The sequence below is a fragment of the Cervus canadensis genome, chromosome 4 (genome assembly GCF_019320065.1).
Source record: "Cervus canadensis isolate Bull #8, Minnesota chromosome 4, ASM1932006v1, whole genome shotgun sequence".
NCBI lineage: Eukaryota > Metazoa > Chordata > Mammalia > Artiodactyla > Cervidae > Cervus > Cervus canadensis.
In genome coordinates this window covers 94,779,277-94,797,327 of record NC_057389.1, presented here as the reverse complement: position 1 = coordinate 94,797,327, position 18,051 = coordinate 94,779,277, and the positions used below count along the sequence as shown (strand labels likewise).

Below are 18,051 nucleotides of genomic sequence, written 5' to 3'. Positions count from 1 at the left end.
GGGTGGAGTTCATTTACAGTGCTGTGTTGGTTTTGGGTGTACAACATAGTGATTTGGTTATACATATATAGTATATATCTATATTCTTTTTTCAATTATTTTCCACTATAGTTCATTATAAGATCTTGAGTATAGTTCCCTGTTCTGTACAGTAAATCCTTGTTGTTTATCAAACACATTTTTAGGTAATTAATTAATTTATTTTAATTGAAGGATAGTTACTTTACAGTGGCTTCCCTGGTGGGAAAGTAAATAAATTAATTAAATAAATAAATCAGACAGTAAAATATCTGCCTGAAATGCAGGAGACCCAGGTTCAATCCCTGGGTTGGGAAGATCCCCTGGAGAAGAGAATGGCTAACCACTCCAGTATTTCTGCCTGGAGATTTCCATGAACAGATGGGCCTGGCGAGCTAGTCCTTGGGGTCACAAAGAGACACACAACTGAGTGACTAACACTTTACAATGTAGTGATGGTTTTTACCATAATCAGCATGAATTGGCCACAGGCATACATGTGTCCCCTCCCTGCTGAACCCACCTCCCTCCCCACCCCATCCTTCCAGGTTTCACAGAACACTGGCTTTGGGCTCCCTGAATCATGTACATCAAACTCCCACTGGCAATTTATTTTACACACGGTGATGTATATGTTTCAATGCTATTCTCTCAAGTCATCCCACCCTCTCCTTTCCCCACTGAGTCCAAAAGTCTGGTCTCTGTGTCTGTGTGTCCTTTGCTGACCTGCAAAGGTCGTCAGGATCATCAGTACCATCTTTCTAGATTCCATATATGTGCATTAACATATGATATTTGTCTTTCTCTCTCTGACTTACTTCACTTTGTATAATAGGCTCTAGGTTCATCCACCTCATTAGAACTGACTCAAATGTGTTCCTTTTTATAGCTGAGTAATATTCCATTGCATATGTGTACCACAACTTCCTTATCTGTTCATCTGCCCATGGATATCTAGGTTGCTTCCGTGTCCCAGTTGTTGTAAATATTGCTGCAGTGAACACTGGGATACATGTGTCTTTTTCAGTTCTGATTTCCTCAGGGTATATGCCCAGAAGTGGGATTGCTGGGTCATATGGTAGTTTTATTCCTAGTTTTTTTTAAGGAATCTCCACACGGTTCTCCATAGTGGCTGTATCGGTTTGCATTCCCATCATCAATGTCAGAGGGTTCCCTTTTCTCCACACCCTCTCCAGCATTTATTGTTTGTAGACTTTTTGATGATAGCCATTCTGACCCGTGTGAGATGATACCTCATTGTAGATTTGACTTGCTTTTCTCTAATAATGAACGATATTGAGCATCTTTTCATATGTTTATTAGTCATCTATATCTCTTCTTTGGAGAAATGTCTGTTTAGGTCTTCTGCCCACTTTTTGATGGGGTTGTTTCAAATAAATTGTAATTAAGGTTATTTTGACCCTAAATGTGTATGCTCAGTTTTTAAAAATCAGGTTGTTCTGTCAGAGCCATATTTAAATAAAGTATTTTTGTAGACTTTTAAATGATTACAGAATAGGGACTTGCCTGATGGTCCAGTGGTTGAGACTTAGTCTTCCAACGCATGGGTTGTGGGTTTGACCCCTGGTCAGGGAACTAAGATCCCACATCCCTTGCGGCCATAAAACAGAAGCAGTATTGTAACAAGTTCAATTAAGACTTAAGAAAATAGTCCATATAAATGATTACAGAATAAAGGTTAGCTCAATGATATATTTTATACTGCTTTCCCCCAAAAAAAATCTGATAAAATGTAATGCTTGTTTTATGAATTTAAAAGTAAAATAAAATTGAGTCTCTTTCTCCCTCAAGGGGAAAAAAAAAACAAAAAAAACTGACGTGGTAAGAACTAAAGTAGTGTTTGTAAATAGTGCATAGGATGATAGGAAAAAAATGATCAGTGATTAATAGCTAACAGCTGTTCGGTATGATAGTCCCTAGGCACATGCAACTATTTAAAATTTTTTTTTTCTTTTCCATTATGGTTTATTACAGGATAGTGAATATAGTTCCCTGTGCTATCCAGTAAGACGTTGTTTATCCATTCTATATGCAATAGTTTGCACTTGCTAGTCCCAAACTTCTTATCCATCCCTCCCTATCCCCACTCCTCCTAGGCAGTTACAAATCCGTTCTCTATGACATGTGACTATTTTTAATGGAAATGAATTGAGAGTAAATACAATTTAAAACTCAGTTCCTTAGTCATAATGGCCACATTTGAAGAACTCAATAGCCACATGTAGCCAGTGGCTACCATACTGGCCAGCACCGATCAAGATCTATAGGAGGAAAATGTTGTTTAGTCACTCAGTTACAGCTGACTCTTTTGTGACCCCATGGACTGTGGCCCATCAAGCTTCTCTGTTAATGGGATTTCCCAGGCAAGAATACTGGAGTGGGTTGCCATGTGTTTTCCAGAGCATCTTCCCAACCCAGGAATCCAACCCAGTCTCCTGCATTGGCAGGCAGATTCTTTACCTCTGAGCCACCTGGGAAGCCCACAGCGGGGAATTGTCAACAACAATAACACAGCAACCCTGCCTGCTAAGGAGGGGTGGGTAGGGGAGGGTTGGATTGGGAGTTTGGGACCAGAAGATGCAAATTATTATACATAGAATGGATAAAGGACAAGGTCCTACTGTATAGCACAGGGAACTATATTAAAATCCTGTAAAAAAAAAAAAAACCAAAATGGAAAAGAATACAAAAAAGAATGTATATATTTATGTTTAACTGAATCACTTTGCTCTACAGCAGAAGTTAACACAACATTGTGAAATCAACTCAACTTCAATAAAAATACAAATAATAATAATAAAGAAAAACAAAAATAGCACAGCAACCCAAAGAGGAGAGCAGGCAAAAAATGTGATCAGACAGTTTAGGGAATAAAAGTCTGAAAAGCTAATCAGTAGATGACATGGTATTCAAAGCCACTTGCAATCAGAAAGATGAAAATTAAAACAGTGAGTGTCTCTGTATGCCTCTTAGAGTGGAAAAAATTAGGTGGTTAAGGGAAGGGTCAGCGGGTCGTGGTGAGAGAGGAAGCTCCTCCCCCTCATGGGGGCGTGGCCTGAGCGGCCACTGCCGAGGGTGATCAACGGTGATTGGTCCAGTTAAGTCCGGACCCAGGGGCAGTTATGCTCTCAGGCACGTAAGTCTCCGTGAGACTTTTATTGGTTTTATAAGGAGCGGGTATGAGGTTTTTCGCTCCAGCACCATCTGTGGAGGATGAGCTGAAGGCCACCTGGTGTCTGTGCCTGGAGGACGGGCAGGTGGGATGTGACGGGTGCACTTCGGCAGCCCCCGGGCCCAGCGAGAACCCCAAACTGCACGTCTGCTGTTCTGGGTGAAAATAGAAAACAAGAGAATGGTCCTGACAGTTGCCATTGATGTAAACTTAAAATACATGCGTTCAAAATAAAGCGCATGTTTTACAAGAATGCACTCCAGTAAAACCAAATTAAACGTATCAGTGTTCTCTGGGAAGGGGCGGGGTGGGGGGGGGAATGAAAGTAGAATGTGGAGAGGAAAGGGATGAAAGAATGAACGAGTGAACAAGAGAGGTGCATGGCACAGTCCAAATCTTTACTCTGCATTTGAGGGTTTAGAAAAGGCATTTTAGAAATAGTTTTTCCAAGAGAAGCTAAAAGCCAGGTGATATAAGAGTAAACTTGAAGAAGATTTGCAAAATCTGCCAATAGGAAGAATATAGACTGCATGGGAAGCAGTTATGCTCCGAATACTTATCTCAGAAGGATTGAACTGGATCTGTGAGGGCAGATGCTTCTTTAATTTATCTTTGTATAAAGGAGGTCTGTTTATTTTAATATTTTCTTTTATCTGCATAGGTTTTTCTTTTTTATTGGAGTATAGTTGCTTTGCAATGTTATGTCAGTTTCTGCTGTCCAGCAGGGTGAATCAGCTATACATATACATGTATCCCCTCTTCCCTGGATTTCCTTTTCATTTAGGTCACCATATAAGCATTGAGTAGAGTCCCCTGTGCCATACAGTAGGTTCTTATTAGTTGGGCTTCCCAGGTGGTGCTAGCAGTCAAGAACTCACCTGCCAACGCAGGAAACATAAGAGAGGTGGGTTCAATCCTGGGTCAGGAAAATCCCCCGGAGAAGGGCATGGCAACCCACTCCAGTATTCTTGCTTGGAGAGTGCCATGGACAGAGGAGCCTGGTGGGCTACAGTCCATAGGGTTGCAAAGAGTCAGACACAACTGAAGCGACTTAGCACACACGCACATTAGTTATCTACTTTATACATAGTAGTGTAAACCTGTCAATCCCAATCTCCCGATCCATTCCACCCTCACTTCCCTCCTTGATATCCATGTTTGTTCTGTATGTCAAGTTTTTAAAGATTTTATAAAAGTATAGTTGATTCACAATGTTATGTTAGTTTCAAGTATACAGCAAGGTGATTCAGTCATACGTTTATATGCATGTATATTCTTTTTCAGATTCTTTTCACTTAGAGGTTATTACCAAATACTTAGTACAGTCCCTTGTGCTACACAGGAGGCCCTTGTTGGTTATCTATTCTATGTATAGTAGTGTGTATATGTTAATCTCAAATTCCTAATTTATCCCTCCCCCCCTTACCCCTTTGGTAACCATGTTTGTTTTCTATGTTGGTGGGTCAATTTTTGTTTTGTAAATAAGTTCATTTGTATCATTTTTTTAGATTCCACATATAACTGATATATGATATTTGTCTTTCTGGCTTAATTCACTTAGTATGATAATCTCTAGGTTCATCCATGTTTCTGTAAATGGAATTATTTCATTCTTTTTTATGACTGAGTAATAATCCATTGTATATATGGGCCACATCTCCTTTATCCATACATCTGTCAATGGACATTTAATAAGGTTGCTTCTATATCTTGGCCCTTGTGAATAGTGTGGGCAGGCGCTTCCTCTAATTAAGGTCAGGTGGGTGGGGTCAGTGAGGCCTCCATCCTCTCCCCTGTTTTCTAGCCACACTAATATCTTCTTCTCATATTCTCCTGTCCTCTGCCCCTCCCCCTCATCTGGTAACCCCACTTTTCACCATAAGTTCTCTCCAACCTCAGGGCCTTTGCACATGTTCCCCTCCTCACCCACCTGGCACAAAATATTGCTCCTCTGCAAATATTTGTTGACATTCTGACTTCCAGGCAGCTAGAGTAAAATCTAGATCCTTCCTACACTTGGGTTAATGGAGACATAAGCTTGGCTGAGATCCTGGGAGAGGGTAGGTGGGGTAGGGGAATTAACCAGGGGTAGCACAGTGGAGGCAGCAAAGCCAGACTTGGGTTACAGGTACCACGTGTTAGCTGTGTGATTGTGGGCAAGTAGTTAACCCCTCAGAGTCTCAGTTCCCCAGTCAATTAACTGAATGTAGAGCACTCACCTGGTAAAGATACTGAGGCATAAAATGAGACCTCAGTATTTAAAGCCACAAGCATATAACCTGGCAAAGAGAATAAACTTAATGAATGTTGGTTCCTTCATCAGTCAATCCTGGTATAACTTAGGGGCAAGCAACAAAGATTTAAATGATGATGATAGCAAACATTTATATGTTGTTGTTTAGGTGCTAAGTCGTGTCCAATTCTTTTGCGACCCCATGGACTATAGCCCACCAGGCTCCTCTGTCCATGGGATTTCCCAGGCAAGAATACTGGAGTGGGTTACCATCTCCCTCTCCAGGGGATCCTCCCAACGCAGGGATCAAAACTGCATCTCCTGCTTGGGTTCTTTACGTGGGAAGCCCAAAATAATAAATGCAATTTAATAAACAATATAATCCTTGAGAGTTCTCTTTATCTAGAGGGGGACATAGAAATCCTCTCTGAAAGAAAAATTTGAACTGCAGCCTGAAAGATTTGAAGAGGGCCAACTAGGCAAAGGAGGGAGAGAATTGAAGGCAAGTGTTAGCAGGAAAAGAGATGGCCGTCATATGATTCCATGGTAGAAAGGAGAGTTTCCTGTTGGAAGAACAGAAAGCCAAAGTGGCTGGAGTATAGAAAGGGTGGTCAGGGGAAATCAAGCCAGGCAAGCTCTTGTGGTCATGGTGTAACCTGGATTTTATTCTAAGCCTGATGGTAGCCACTGGAAGGTTTTAACGAGGGGGTTACAGAAAACTGGCTTCCCAAGCTCAGTGTCCACAATCCAACTCTTTCCCCACTTTTTTATTGGAATTTAGTTTCTTTACAGTGTTGTGTTAATTTCTGCTGTACATCAAAGTGACTCAGCTATATGCATATATACATATATATATATATATATCTCCCCACTTTGTCCCCACAGAACGTTGAGTAGAATTCTCTGTGCTATGCAGCAGTTTCTCATTAGTTACCTATTTTATACATAGTAGGGTATATATGTGAGTCCCAGTCTCACAACCCAGCTCTTGATCTTCCCTCAAACCTCCCCCTGCCTCCATCTTCCCCGCCTCAGTTGATACCTCCATCCTTCAGGTAGCCCAGTCTTAATTCCTCTTTCCCACCACACACGCCATCCTTCCACTGGAAGCACTGGCGGCCGCCACGCTGTTTTCCATAGCACCACACACCCTGTGTAGTCCCATTGTCCCACAGTGGTCCATTGTCATTTTGTTCATGGTGGCATCCTGAGGTCCTAGCTGAGTGGCTGGCGCACAGCAGATACTCAGCAAAGCCTTGTGACTAAATGAGTGATCATCACTTGGTGGTCCATTTATAACCAGAAAGCCATTCTTCCCTTCCTTTTCTTTCCCACCACTGCCCCTGCCCCATCCAGCAAGCCATGCGAGGTGGAAAACTGGGGTTCTGGAGTCCTGGGGTCCTGGGTTCACGTTCTCACTTGGCAGTGTGGACCTCCATGCCTTAGTAACTTCTCCGGGCTTCAGTTTCCGCGTCTGTAAAGTGGGACTCCTCCTAATGATGGCTGGGATGCCGGGAGCACTTGGTGAGACCAGGCAAGTTTCCTGGTGCATAGGATTCTATGGCAGCTATATATAAATTGGGGCCTCCTTTGTACTCCCACTGCCTCTGTCCTAGTTCTAGTCCTCATTACGCTGGTCTGCTCTTGCGGCTGCCTCCTAACTCCTGCCTCCATCACCACCAATCTGTCCTTTCAGCTGTCAGGCTTGTCTTCCTAACGCCAACCCTAATCACGTCCCTCCCCTGCTCCGAAACCTCGCATGACTCCCACTGTCCACACAGCAAGACCCACCTCCTCCGCCTCCAGTTCACAGCCTCCACTGGTCCAGCCCACCCCGATTTCCCACCCTCCCCCCAACATGTTTCCTAAGGGAAGTTTTCTGCCTCTGTAGGGCATTCTCAGTCTGGCCCCTCTCCCTCCTCCCATTCTTCTCCTAATTTCTTGCCATCCTTCCAGGGAGGGGGTCAGGAGATAGTCCACCTTGGGTGCCCACTAGGATTGAACTGGGCAGGAGGGAAGTCAGATTAGCTGCATTTCAGAGGCTCAGAGAAGTTAGAACAAAGGTTAGGTAATGAGAAGATGCAGGGTCAGGGTTTAACTGCAGGTCTGAGATTTTGTAAGATCTTGTGCTTTGCTGCATTTTCAGACTTGGGCTCCACAATCATGCTGTCCCCCGCCCTCCTGTCTGTATTCATTTCCTCCTCTTTCCTGCCTCCGACAGCCCCGGGGCCAGAAGGACTTGTACTTGAATCTGTCATCCACTTACTTGTGTGGTCATCTAAGGGCAAGGCTGAGTTCATCTCAGTGTTATCCTTGTGTCCAGCACAACTAGATCTAAACCCATCATCTCTCACCTGGACCACTGTGGTCATCTCCGCCCCCTTCCAATCTCCCAGTTTCTGGTCTTGACCCCCAGAGGGATCTTATTTTAGTATGTAAGTCAGATCATGTCTCTGCAATGCTCAGAACCCTCCTTGGCTCCTGCTTCACTCAGAACAAAAGTCCAAGTCCTCACCATGGCCCACAAACTCCTGCTCCCTGCCCCATCACCTCCCTGCCCTCATCTCCTCCCACTGTCACCCTGGTTCACTCAGCTGTGTGGCCTCCTTGCCATGCCTCAAGTGTACCAGGCATGGTCCTGCCTCAGGACCTTTGCACTGGCTGTCTTTCTGCCTCGAGTTTTCCTCTGACATATTCTGGTGACTCACTTCACATCTCTGCCCCACTGACTCTTTCTCTGGGCCTGACCTACATGGTACACGTAGAACTGACCATGCGTGGCCATCGCACACTTGAGTTGAAATGTACCATGAATGTAGAATATGCTAACCAGATTTCAAAGACTTAGTCTCAAGAAAAGAATATATAAAATGTCTTATGAGTAATCTTTCATAGTGATTGCCTATTTAAATGATAATACTTCAGATGTTGTTTAGTCACTAAGTCGTGTCTGACTCTTTGTGACCCCGTGGACTGTAGCCCACCAGCTCCTCTGTCCATGGGATTTCCCAGGCAAGAATACTGGATTGGATTGCCATTTCCTTTTCCAGGGGATCTTCCTGACCCCAGGATTGAACCCATGACTTCTGCTTGGCAGGCAAATCTTTACCACTGAGCCACCTGGGAAGCCCAATACTTCAGATATACCTGGTTGAATAAACTATATTATTAAAATTAATTTCATCTGTTTCTTTTGACTTTTAATGTAGTTATTGGCAAATTTTAAACTTCACACATGGCTCTTCCTTTTTTTCCCCTTTTTTCTTTTCTTATCAAGGTATAATCGATTTACGATGTTGTGTTAATTTCTGCTGTACAGAAAAGTGATTCAGTTATACATGTATATAATTCTCTTTTTTATATGCTTTTTCATTATGGTTTATCATAGGATATTGAAGAGTTCTCTGTGCTATACAGAGAGTGTTTATTCATTCTGTATATAAAAGCTTACATCTGCTAACCCCAACTTCCCACTCCATCCTTCCCCCAACACGCCACCCTTGGCAACCTCCAGTCTGTTCTCTCTGTCCAACATACGGCTCTTCTTGAAGTTCTACTGGGCACTTCTGGTCTGCACATCCTTAACACTGAACTACTACCCAACCATGCGGGAAAGAGCAGCTGGCCTTTACTAATTGAAATGGGTGTCATTGCTCCCCTCACCCTGCCCCACTTTGCCAGCGCGCCCTCTTCCCTGCCCTGCTTTTCTCCCCCGCACTCATCGCCCTGACATCTGGCATATTTACTGGGTTTATTCTCAGCCTCCCACACACAGATAGGGATTCCTGTGACTCGTGTCACCAAGACCTGGCACACTCTAGATGCTCAGTTAATGTTTGTGAAAGTGAGTGAATGAAAACTCAGGGAATGTTTATCCAGGTGGCTCAGTGGTAAAGAATCCGCCCGCCAGTTCAGGAGACATGGATTTGATCCGTGGGTTTGGGAAGATCCCCTGGAGGAGGAAATAGCAACCCACTCTAGTATTCTTGCCTGAAAAAATCCCATGGACGAGGAACCTGGCGAGCTACAGTCCGTGGGATCACAAAGAGTAGGACACAACTGAACGACTGAGCACACACGCGCACGCTCACACACACACACACACACACACACACACACACACACACACACACACACACACACACACCCCCTTAACAATGGCTTTTACCTGCTGAGAAAGAAGAAAGTAAAATAGACTGGTGATCTACAGGATGGAGTTTGAGAAATCCACATGAAAATTGGGAGAGGAAGAGAAAAAAAATAGAATTAAATGAATGAAAATTTCCTTGGGGTTGCTTGGCAGGGCCCCCACCTACACTTCAGCTTCATGGCATCACCCAAATCCCCACCATGCGCCATTTCCTTCCTTGAATTTGCCTTCCCACCCCAGGCTGTCTGTCTCAGCCATTTCCTCTGCCTAGAAAGTTCTTCCCCCACTGATCAGATTCCACCTGCTCATCCATGAATCCTCAGCTTGAAACGGGAACCTCCCTGGGTCCCAGATGAGTTAACACTACCTGCTGTGTACCCTCAGAGCTGTTGTTTTTGCCTGCTCTCTCTAAGAATGCATCACACCCCCAATGGATTCAATCTCTGTGTACGTTTTTTGATTAAACTGTTTTTCTCTTGCATCAGCCCTACGAAGCAGGGAGGACCTCAAGTATTGCTTTGCCCAGGACATCCGATGTGTTTAGATGTACATTTGATGATGGTGGAAGAGGAGGTTAGCCCAATCTAATGGACACATCTCTGTCCTAGGATTGGTGTCTCTGGTGGTAAAGAGCCACTCCCAGTGCAGGAGACCCAAGATCAATCCCTGCGTCAGGAAGATCCCCTAGAGAAGGGAATGGCGGGTGGCTCCCCGCTCCAGTATTCTTGCCTGGAGAATTCCGTGGACAGAGGAGCCTGATAGGCTACAGTCCATGGGGTCACAAAGAGTCTGACACGACTAAGCGACTAGGACTTTCACTTCCTGTCCTAGGAATAGTTGGAAAAGAGCTGGGACTACTCCTGTGTCAGTTTGGAGTGCCCCCACATTGACCCTGAGACAGGGATTCGGGTCCAAGTAGTTCATCTGGGAAGTGACTCCAGGAAATGTGAGTGGGGGACAAGAGTGTGGAGACAGGGAAGAATGAGGGGTTCAGCAGGTTACCCTCGATGGGCAGCTGGGCTCAACCTCTCTGGGAGCCTGTATGGAACTCACACCTCAGAGCAATCTGGAAGGAGGGAGCGAGGGAGCTGGGGAATTCATCCACCTCTTCCCAGCCATCTTTGGTGGAGGGCTGCTCTCACGGGGAAATTCACTGCCTGGGTCTGTCTTAGCTTCAAAGAAAGCCCTGAGACAAAAGCGTGCCAATACAGTTTATTAATACAGGTGCCAATACAGGTTGTTAATAGATGCAGATGCTGATTGTCTCAAAGACAAAGAGATGTACTATTACTATATATAAAATAATATATTTTATATTTATATATAAAATAAATAATCAACAAGGACCTACCATATAGCACAGAGAACTCTCCTCAATATTCTGTTAAGTAATCTATATCGGAAAAGGATTTGAAAGAGCATGGTTGTGTGTGTATGTGTAACTGAATCACTTTGCTGTACCCCTGAAACTGACACAGAGTTGTGTATCGTCTGTACTCCAATATACAATAAAAATTTTAAAAAACAAGACAAAGAGGGACTTCCCTGGTGATCCAGTGGTTAGGACTCCACACTTCCTCTGCAGGGAGCATGGGTCAGTCCCTGGTCAGGAAACTAAGATCCCACATTCTGCATGCACCGCCAAAAAATAAAGACAGATGTAGATACTGGTTATTCACAGGCCAAAGTTGTAAAACTCAGACTCTTGGACAAGAAGGAAGACACCCCCAAATTATTTGTGTGGTCTCCATCCTGTTAATCTCAGTGCGTGCTCAGTAGCATCTGACTGTTCACAACCCCATGGATTGTAGCCTGCCAGGCTCCTCTGTCCGTGAAATTTTCCAGGCAAGAATATTGGAGTAGGTTGCTATTTCCTACTCAAGGGGACCTTCCTGACCCAGGGATCCAGCCTGTGTCTCCTGCATTGGCAGGCAGATTCTTTACCACGGTGCCACCTGGGAAGCCCGTTCTTAACCACAGAATCCTCTGTTTTTCAGCATTCCGTGCTCATCATCTGAGGTTCCAGTGACAACCTTTTCTGTGCCATGGTTCCATGGTCATCCCTACTTCGTTTCTTATTTAGGAAACGGGTCTAGGGGGTTCCTTGGGCTGAGGAAAGGCTGTGGAACCCCTTGTCTCACCAGAAACACTTTTACAAGTGAGGTCTTAGGATGGGGTCTTTATGTAAGGGGTGAGGGAAGGGAGCTTTCTACAGAAGGCTCATCTCACCTATTGCCATGACTCTTAACCTGCATTTACAAGAGTGACTTTTTGCCCTGACACTTTGGGTCTGTAGCCCTCTCTGAGGCTGATGCCAGCTAGTCCACCCCAGCAGGACCACACCCATTGTTTGAGGTGTTTTTTTTTTGTTGTGTTTTTTTTTTTTTTTCATTTATTTCCCAGTAGCTTAACACACTTCCTGTGTGCCAGGTACAACGCCTACCACTTCACATGTATTAATTCGTTTCATCCTCACATCCCTTTGAGGGTTCAGTACTGTTGTTATCCTTGTTATACAAAAGGGAGACCTGAGGCATGAAGTGGAAAAGTGACTTACCCACAGTCACCCAGCTGGGAAATGGTAGAGCTGGAATTTGAACCCATGCAGGCTGAGGTCTTAGAATTAAGCTACTTTCTTGCCAGTTGGTAAAGTGACCTGAGCCCAAAAGGTCTGTCACTCCGCTAGTGCCTCCAAGTTTCCCCACAATCCATCCTGATCTTGGGTTGTGAAATATACTGAGTATCACTCCAACCATGTGCCATGGGAAAAGTTTCTCTTCTTCTCAGCCCAACATTTGTTGAGTGAAAGGAAGTGAAAGTTGCTCAGTCATGTCTGACTCTTTGCAACCTCAGGGACTGTATAGTCCGTAGAATTCTCCAGGCCAGAATGCTGGAATGGGTAGCCTTTCCCTTCTCCCTGGGGATCTTCCCAACCCAAGGATCGAACCCAGGTCTCCCACATTGCAGGCGGATTCTTTACCAGCTGAGCCACACAAGGGAAGCGTTTATTGAGTATTAAGACCTATTTGGGGCCTTTGTAAATCATCTTTTATCCTATGAAGCAGGTACTATTAACACCGTTTTACATATGACAAAACTGAGACCCAGCCTGTGGTCACCCTGCCCAGAAAGCAGCCTGGTGCTCTGACGACCTAGAGGAGTGGGATGGGGGCAGGCAGAGAGGCTCAAGAGGGCGGGGATATATGCATATACATGTATATATGTATCAGTCAGTCAGTTCAGTCTCTCAGTTGTGTCCGACTCTTTGCAACCCCATGGAATGCAGCACGCCAGGCTTCCCTGTCCATCACCAACTCCTGGAGCCTGCTCAAATTCATGTCCATCGAGTCGGTGATGCCATCCAACCATCTCATTCTCTGTCGTCCCCTTCTCCTCCTGCCTTCCGTTTTTCCCAGCATCAGAGTCTTTTCCAATGAGTCAGTTCTTTGCATCAGGTGGCCAAAGTGTTGGAGCTTCAGCTTCGGCATCAGTCCTTCCAGTGAATATTCAGGACTGATTTCCTTTAGGATAGATTGATTTGGTCAATCAATTATATATGTATAATTGATTATATATATAATTATGGCTGATTCGCATTGTTCCACAGCAGAAACTAGCACAGCATTGTAAAGCAGCTATTCTCGAATTAAAAACTTGAAAAAAAAGAAACCACAACATTGAACTCCCCACCCACCTCTCTGACCCTGAAACCCACCGTCTGCTTTCTGTTCTGGCTTCTTCCAGCATCTTGGCCACAGTTGGGACGGAGTTTGACCTAAGGACGCTGAGGGCAGTTCGAGTGCTGCGGCCGCTCAAGCTGGTGTCTGGAATCCCAAGTGCGTGAGTTTCTGACCCTGGCAAGGGGTCTGCTCAGGGGTCCTGGGAGCCCTCGATTTCCCTTCTGCAAGAGGGTCTCATAGGCGCCCTCAGATGTTTCCCTAGCCTGGGTCAGGGCAGCCTCATCTTTGGGGAAGCCCCTTCAGGGACTCCCACCCCCACCCCCAGGAATCTGGCTGCAGGTCTGGGTGAACTTCTAAAAGCCAGCCAGGAGCCTCACACATCCCCATAGCACCCATTTACTGAGCACTTCTCTATCAGGAGCCGTGCTGAGCTCCATCCAGGACCGCATTCTATAATCACAACCCTGTGAAGTTGATAGGACCAAAATCTCCACTTTACAGATGAGGAAACTGAGGCTCAGGGCAGCTGAATAATTTGAGCAAAATAATGTGGCTGAGTGGAAGAATTAGGAGTTAGCCAGCCTGCCCCCACAGCCTGAATAATATTGGTGGCAATGATGGTTACCATTTATTGAGTGCCTACCGCATACCAGGCACGGCAGAAAGAGCTTTTTGTGTATTATCTTAGTTTGTCCTCACAATCACCCAGTGAACCCATTTTATAGATGAAAAGGTAGAGACTTAGAAAGGTTAAATGACTCACCAGAGTTCTTATAGTTTGACACAATGAGTTCCCAAGTCTACTCATTCCATGCTATTTTCTCATCCTCTAAGAATAGATGGATGCTTCTACTCCAGCCCCTTTGTGGGTGGCTATACTATTCATAATCAGGATTAGGTTCAGCTGCAAAAAAATAAAATAAAATGAAACAGGGCTAACCTTTTTCTGTTCTACTGGTCAGTAGCAGTAGTAATATATTAATAGTAATAATTAATATTTTTATTTATAAGTACTTACAATGTATCAAGCACTTTTGTAGTATTTGCCATTTAAAAAAAACTCATTTATCCTCACAACAAGCATATGAGGTAGGTTCTGTTATTACCACTGTTTTGCATTTCATTAGCTTCATTCTTCAGGTTCACTGCCATCCAGATTTAAAGACTTAAGATTTCCCAGATAACCACCAGCAGGATCTTTTTGTAGAAAGAAGGCTCTTCTACTCAGGTGTCCACAGAATTCCAGCAGGTGCCTGTTGGTCAGTCGCTCAGTCGTGTCCAATTCCACGGACTACAGCACACCAGGCTTCCCTGTCCTTCACTGTCTCCTGAAGTTTGCTCAAACTCATGGCCATTGAGTCGGTGATACCATCCAACCATCTCATCCTCTGTCGCCCCCTTCTTCTTTTGCCTTCGGTCTTTCCCAGCATCAGGGTCTTTACCAATGTGTTGGCTCCTTGCATCAGGTGGCCAAAGTATTGGAGCTTCAGCATCAGTCATTTCAATGAATATTCAGGGTTGATTTCCTTTAAGATTGACTGGTTTGATTTTCTTGCTGTGCAAGGGACTCTCAAGAGTCTTCTCTTCAAGAGACCAGAGGTGCTTACGTCATGTTAAATCAGGTTCCATCCCAAAGCTGATACTAACAAGAATCTCTGTTTAATGACCATCTATGATGTGCCAAGGGCTTTGCTAGGTATGAACCCTCTCATTTAATCCTCAGAGGGAGGTGCTAAGTCTCCTCCCCATTTTCAGATGAAGAGCCTGATAAATTAAGATTTTTAGTTGGAGTTTCAATATTAAACTCTCAAAGATTAATAGAATGAATATATAGAAAAGTAGAAGGATGCAGTAGACCCGAAAAGTACTATAAACCAATTCAACATAATTAAGATTTATATAGTTCTCACCCAACAGTAGGATACGAATTATATTCAAGTTCTCGTAGACTATAAACTGGGAGACACTGAAGAGTATCCAAGGACATAAAACAAGAAATCCCCCTTTTAACCACATTATCTGTTGTTGTTTAGTCACTAAGTTATGTCCAACTCTTTTGTGACCAGCGATCAAACCTGTGTCTCCTGCATTGGCAGGCAGATTCTTTACTGTTGAACCACTTGGGAGCATTTTAACATAGACTTCCCTAAAGATTGGTTACCGACATGGGATTTGACTTCAATTCCAACCTGGGTTTGAATCCTGGCCCTGTTATTTCTCACACCTTGAGGCTGAATCCTCATTTTAAGCATGGCATCCTCTGAGCTTTGCTTCCCACCTCTGTAAAATGGGGATAATTTTACACATGTGCCTGCCTCATGGGATTGTTGCTAAAAGCCAGTGAAATATCTGGTTTCTCAGGGTTGGGACTAGGACGTTGACTGCTTTCCCAGGCCAAGCTGCAACTAATGCATATGGCAATGTATGAATTAGGAAAAAGACACCCCCTCTTGGTGGAAAAAGGTTAGAAAAAGGCACCCTGATCTGAATGAAAATTGTGCAACACCCAAGAATAGGGCTCAGAAAGCTATGAACTTCCGCCTATTACCTGCCCCAAAAGTCATCAAACAGGACAGCCTATGCCCAGTACTTTAAAAAATATCTTTAAAATCAAAAAATGGGGAATTTCCAGTGGTTAGAACTCAGTGATTTCACTGCCATGTTCCCAGGTTCAGTCCCTGGCCAGGGAGCTAAGATCCTGCAAACCAAACGGTGTGGCCAAAAGAAAACCAAAAAAAAAAAAAAAGTGCTTAAAATATAAGGAAGGATTGTTCCTTTTATTAAAATGAGCAGCCTGCATGTCTTCCATCTATGTCCCCTCACCCTTGCCTTGTCCCCCGCACCCCGCGTGCTCTGAGTCTCCTCAGGAGGCATCCTGGGGGTGGCGTTTCAGGGGACCTTCTCACAGGCATCTGGGGCCTCTCTCTCTCTGTGTCTCCCCAGGTTTACAAGTCGTCCTGAAGTCGATCATGAAGGCAATGATCCCCCTGCTGCAGATCGGCCTCCTCCTATTTTTTGCAATCCTTATTTTTGCAATCATAGGGTTAGAATTTTATATGGGAAAATTTCATACCACCTGCTTTGAAGAGGGCACAGGTAGGTCCAAGCAGCATCATAGATTTTTTGCTTTCCAGCCTTCCTCCCCTTTCTTTTCTCCCCTTGGGGACAAGCTCCTAGACAAGATCTGCAGGGCTTTGCTTCTTTCTCCTGGAAGCTGGGAGAACATCTTCCCGAAGCCAAGGCAGGGGCTGAAACAGCCCCAGAGATCTTGGTTGTTGCTGGATGTTACACTGGGGTACCTGAGAAGCTGTCCCAGGGTAAGTGGTTTATTGGGGAAGTGATCCCAGGAAACACCTTCAGGTGAGTGAGAAAGTGAGACACGGAGGATCTAGTAACATCTAGGGACGTTGTCAAGTAGGTTACCATCTTGGGCAAGGTTACCAGACCTCAGCTCCATTGGGCACCTGGGGGAAACAGGGTAAGTCACACGACTTAGACCCATCCCACACGAGGGGCGAGGGAGCTGGGTATTTATCCACCAAATTCTGTCCGACATTGGCGGAGATTGAGCCCAGGCTGGGCATTAATGCCCTGGCACAGCTGGCTACCCCAAATGCTGGGCAGGAGCAGGCATCAAAGATATTTTCAGTGGGAACATGTAGAGGCAAAACACAGCAGAATGTAAATTCAGTACCTACAGCCTCTGCCTAGCTGTAGCGACCCCAAACCCTAGCATGTACTGAGTTCTGAACCTCCTTGTTGTTGTTGTTTAGTTACTAAGTCATGTCCAACTCTTGGAGATAACATGGACTGTAGCCTGCCAGGCCCCTCAGTCCATGGGATTTCCCAGGCAAGAATACTGGAGTAGGTTGCCATTTCCTTCTCCAGAGGGTCTTCCTGACCCGGGAATCGAACCTGCATCTCCTGCATTGGCAGGCGAATTCTTTACCACTGAGCCACCAGAGAAGCCTGAAACCTCCTTACCCTGAGGGAAGGGAGAGTCGAGGGTGACTCCTAGTCTGCCCAAGAAGGTGCCTTAAAGACATCCCACTGGGAGTCCTGGCACCAACCAATCAGTAAGAAGCGCAAATAGGATCTTGGCTCCTTCCATCCCCACACTGTGCCACGGTCAACCCCTTAGCTTAGTGGCTTCCCTGGTGGTTCAGTGTTAAAGAAGCCATCTGCCAATACAGGAGACATGGGTTTAATTCCTGGTCCCGTAAGATCCCCTGGAGAAGGAAATGGCAACCCACTCCAGTGTTCTTGCCTGGGAAATCCCATGGACAGAAGAGGCTGGCAGGCTACAGTTCATGGGATCACAAAAGAGTCGGACACGACCTAGAGACTAAACAACAACAACAACAAGAAAGGATGGGGGAGGATGACTCAGGAAAAAAACCAAGAAGACCAGAAGTCACAGATTTAGTCTCTGAAACAGCAGTGAAACAGCCTGGGTATCCCTAGCTATCCATATACTCAGGGACCTAATAGCTTCCACATTCATTCCACATTTGATTCCACATTTGATTAAGTCCCCTGCTATGCAAACCTGGCTATTTGCTCTCTGAAGCCAAAGAACCAAATGAAATCAAATAAGAGGGAAGCCTGTATTTCAATACTTGGACCATGGGCCTCCTCACTGTGGATGGGCTGAATGACAGCGTTAGTCGTGGGTCAAGGAAACTGTGAATGGAGACAGGGGAGCCTGTGTAAGACGGGAAGGAGGTTTTAGGCCTGCCTTATTGGAAAGATAATTCTGTCCTGGAGTGGTTTCCCA

At 44.9% G+C, this 18,051-nt stretch overlaps 1 protein-coding gene across 10 annotated transcripts in view; it reads left to right on the top strand.

Annotated features, from left to right (window-relative positions):
• The window catches only part of CACNA1A (calcium voltage-gated channel subunit alpha1 A), a 387,084-nt gene that overhangs the window by 236,822 nt on the left and 132,211 nt on the right, over positions 1-18,051 (top strand). For all 10 annotated transcript variants that reach the window (XM_043466834.1, XM_043466833.1, XM_043466837.1 and 7 more), the window contains 2 exons: positions 13,339-13,430; positions 16,218-16,370. In XM_043466834.1, the coding sequence (XP_043322769.1) occupies positions 13,339-13,430; positions 16,218-16,370 (245 nt within the window). The remainder of the gene's footprint in view (positions 1-13,338; positions 13,431-16,217; positions 16,371-18,051) is intronic.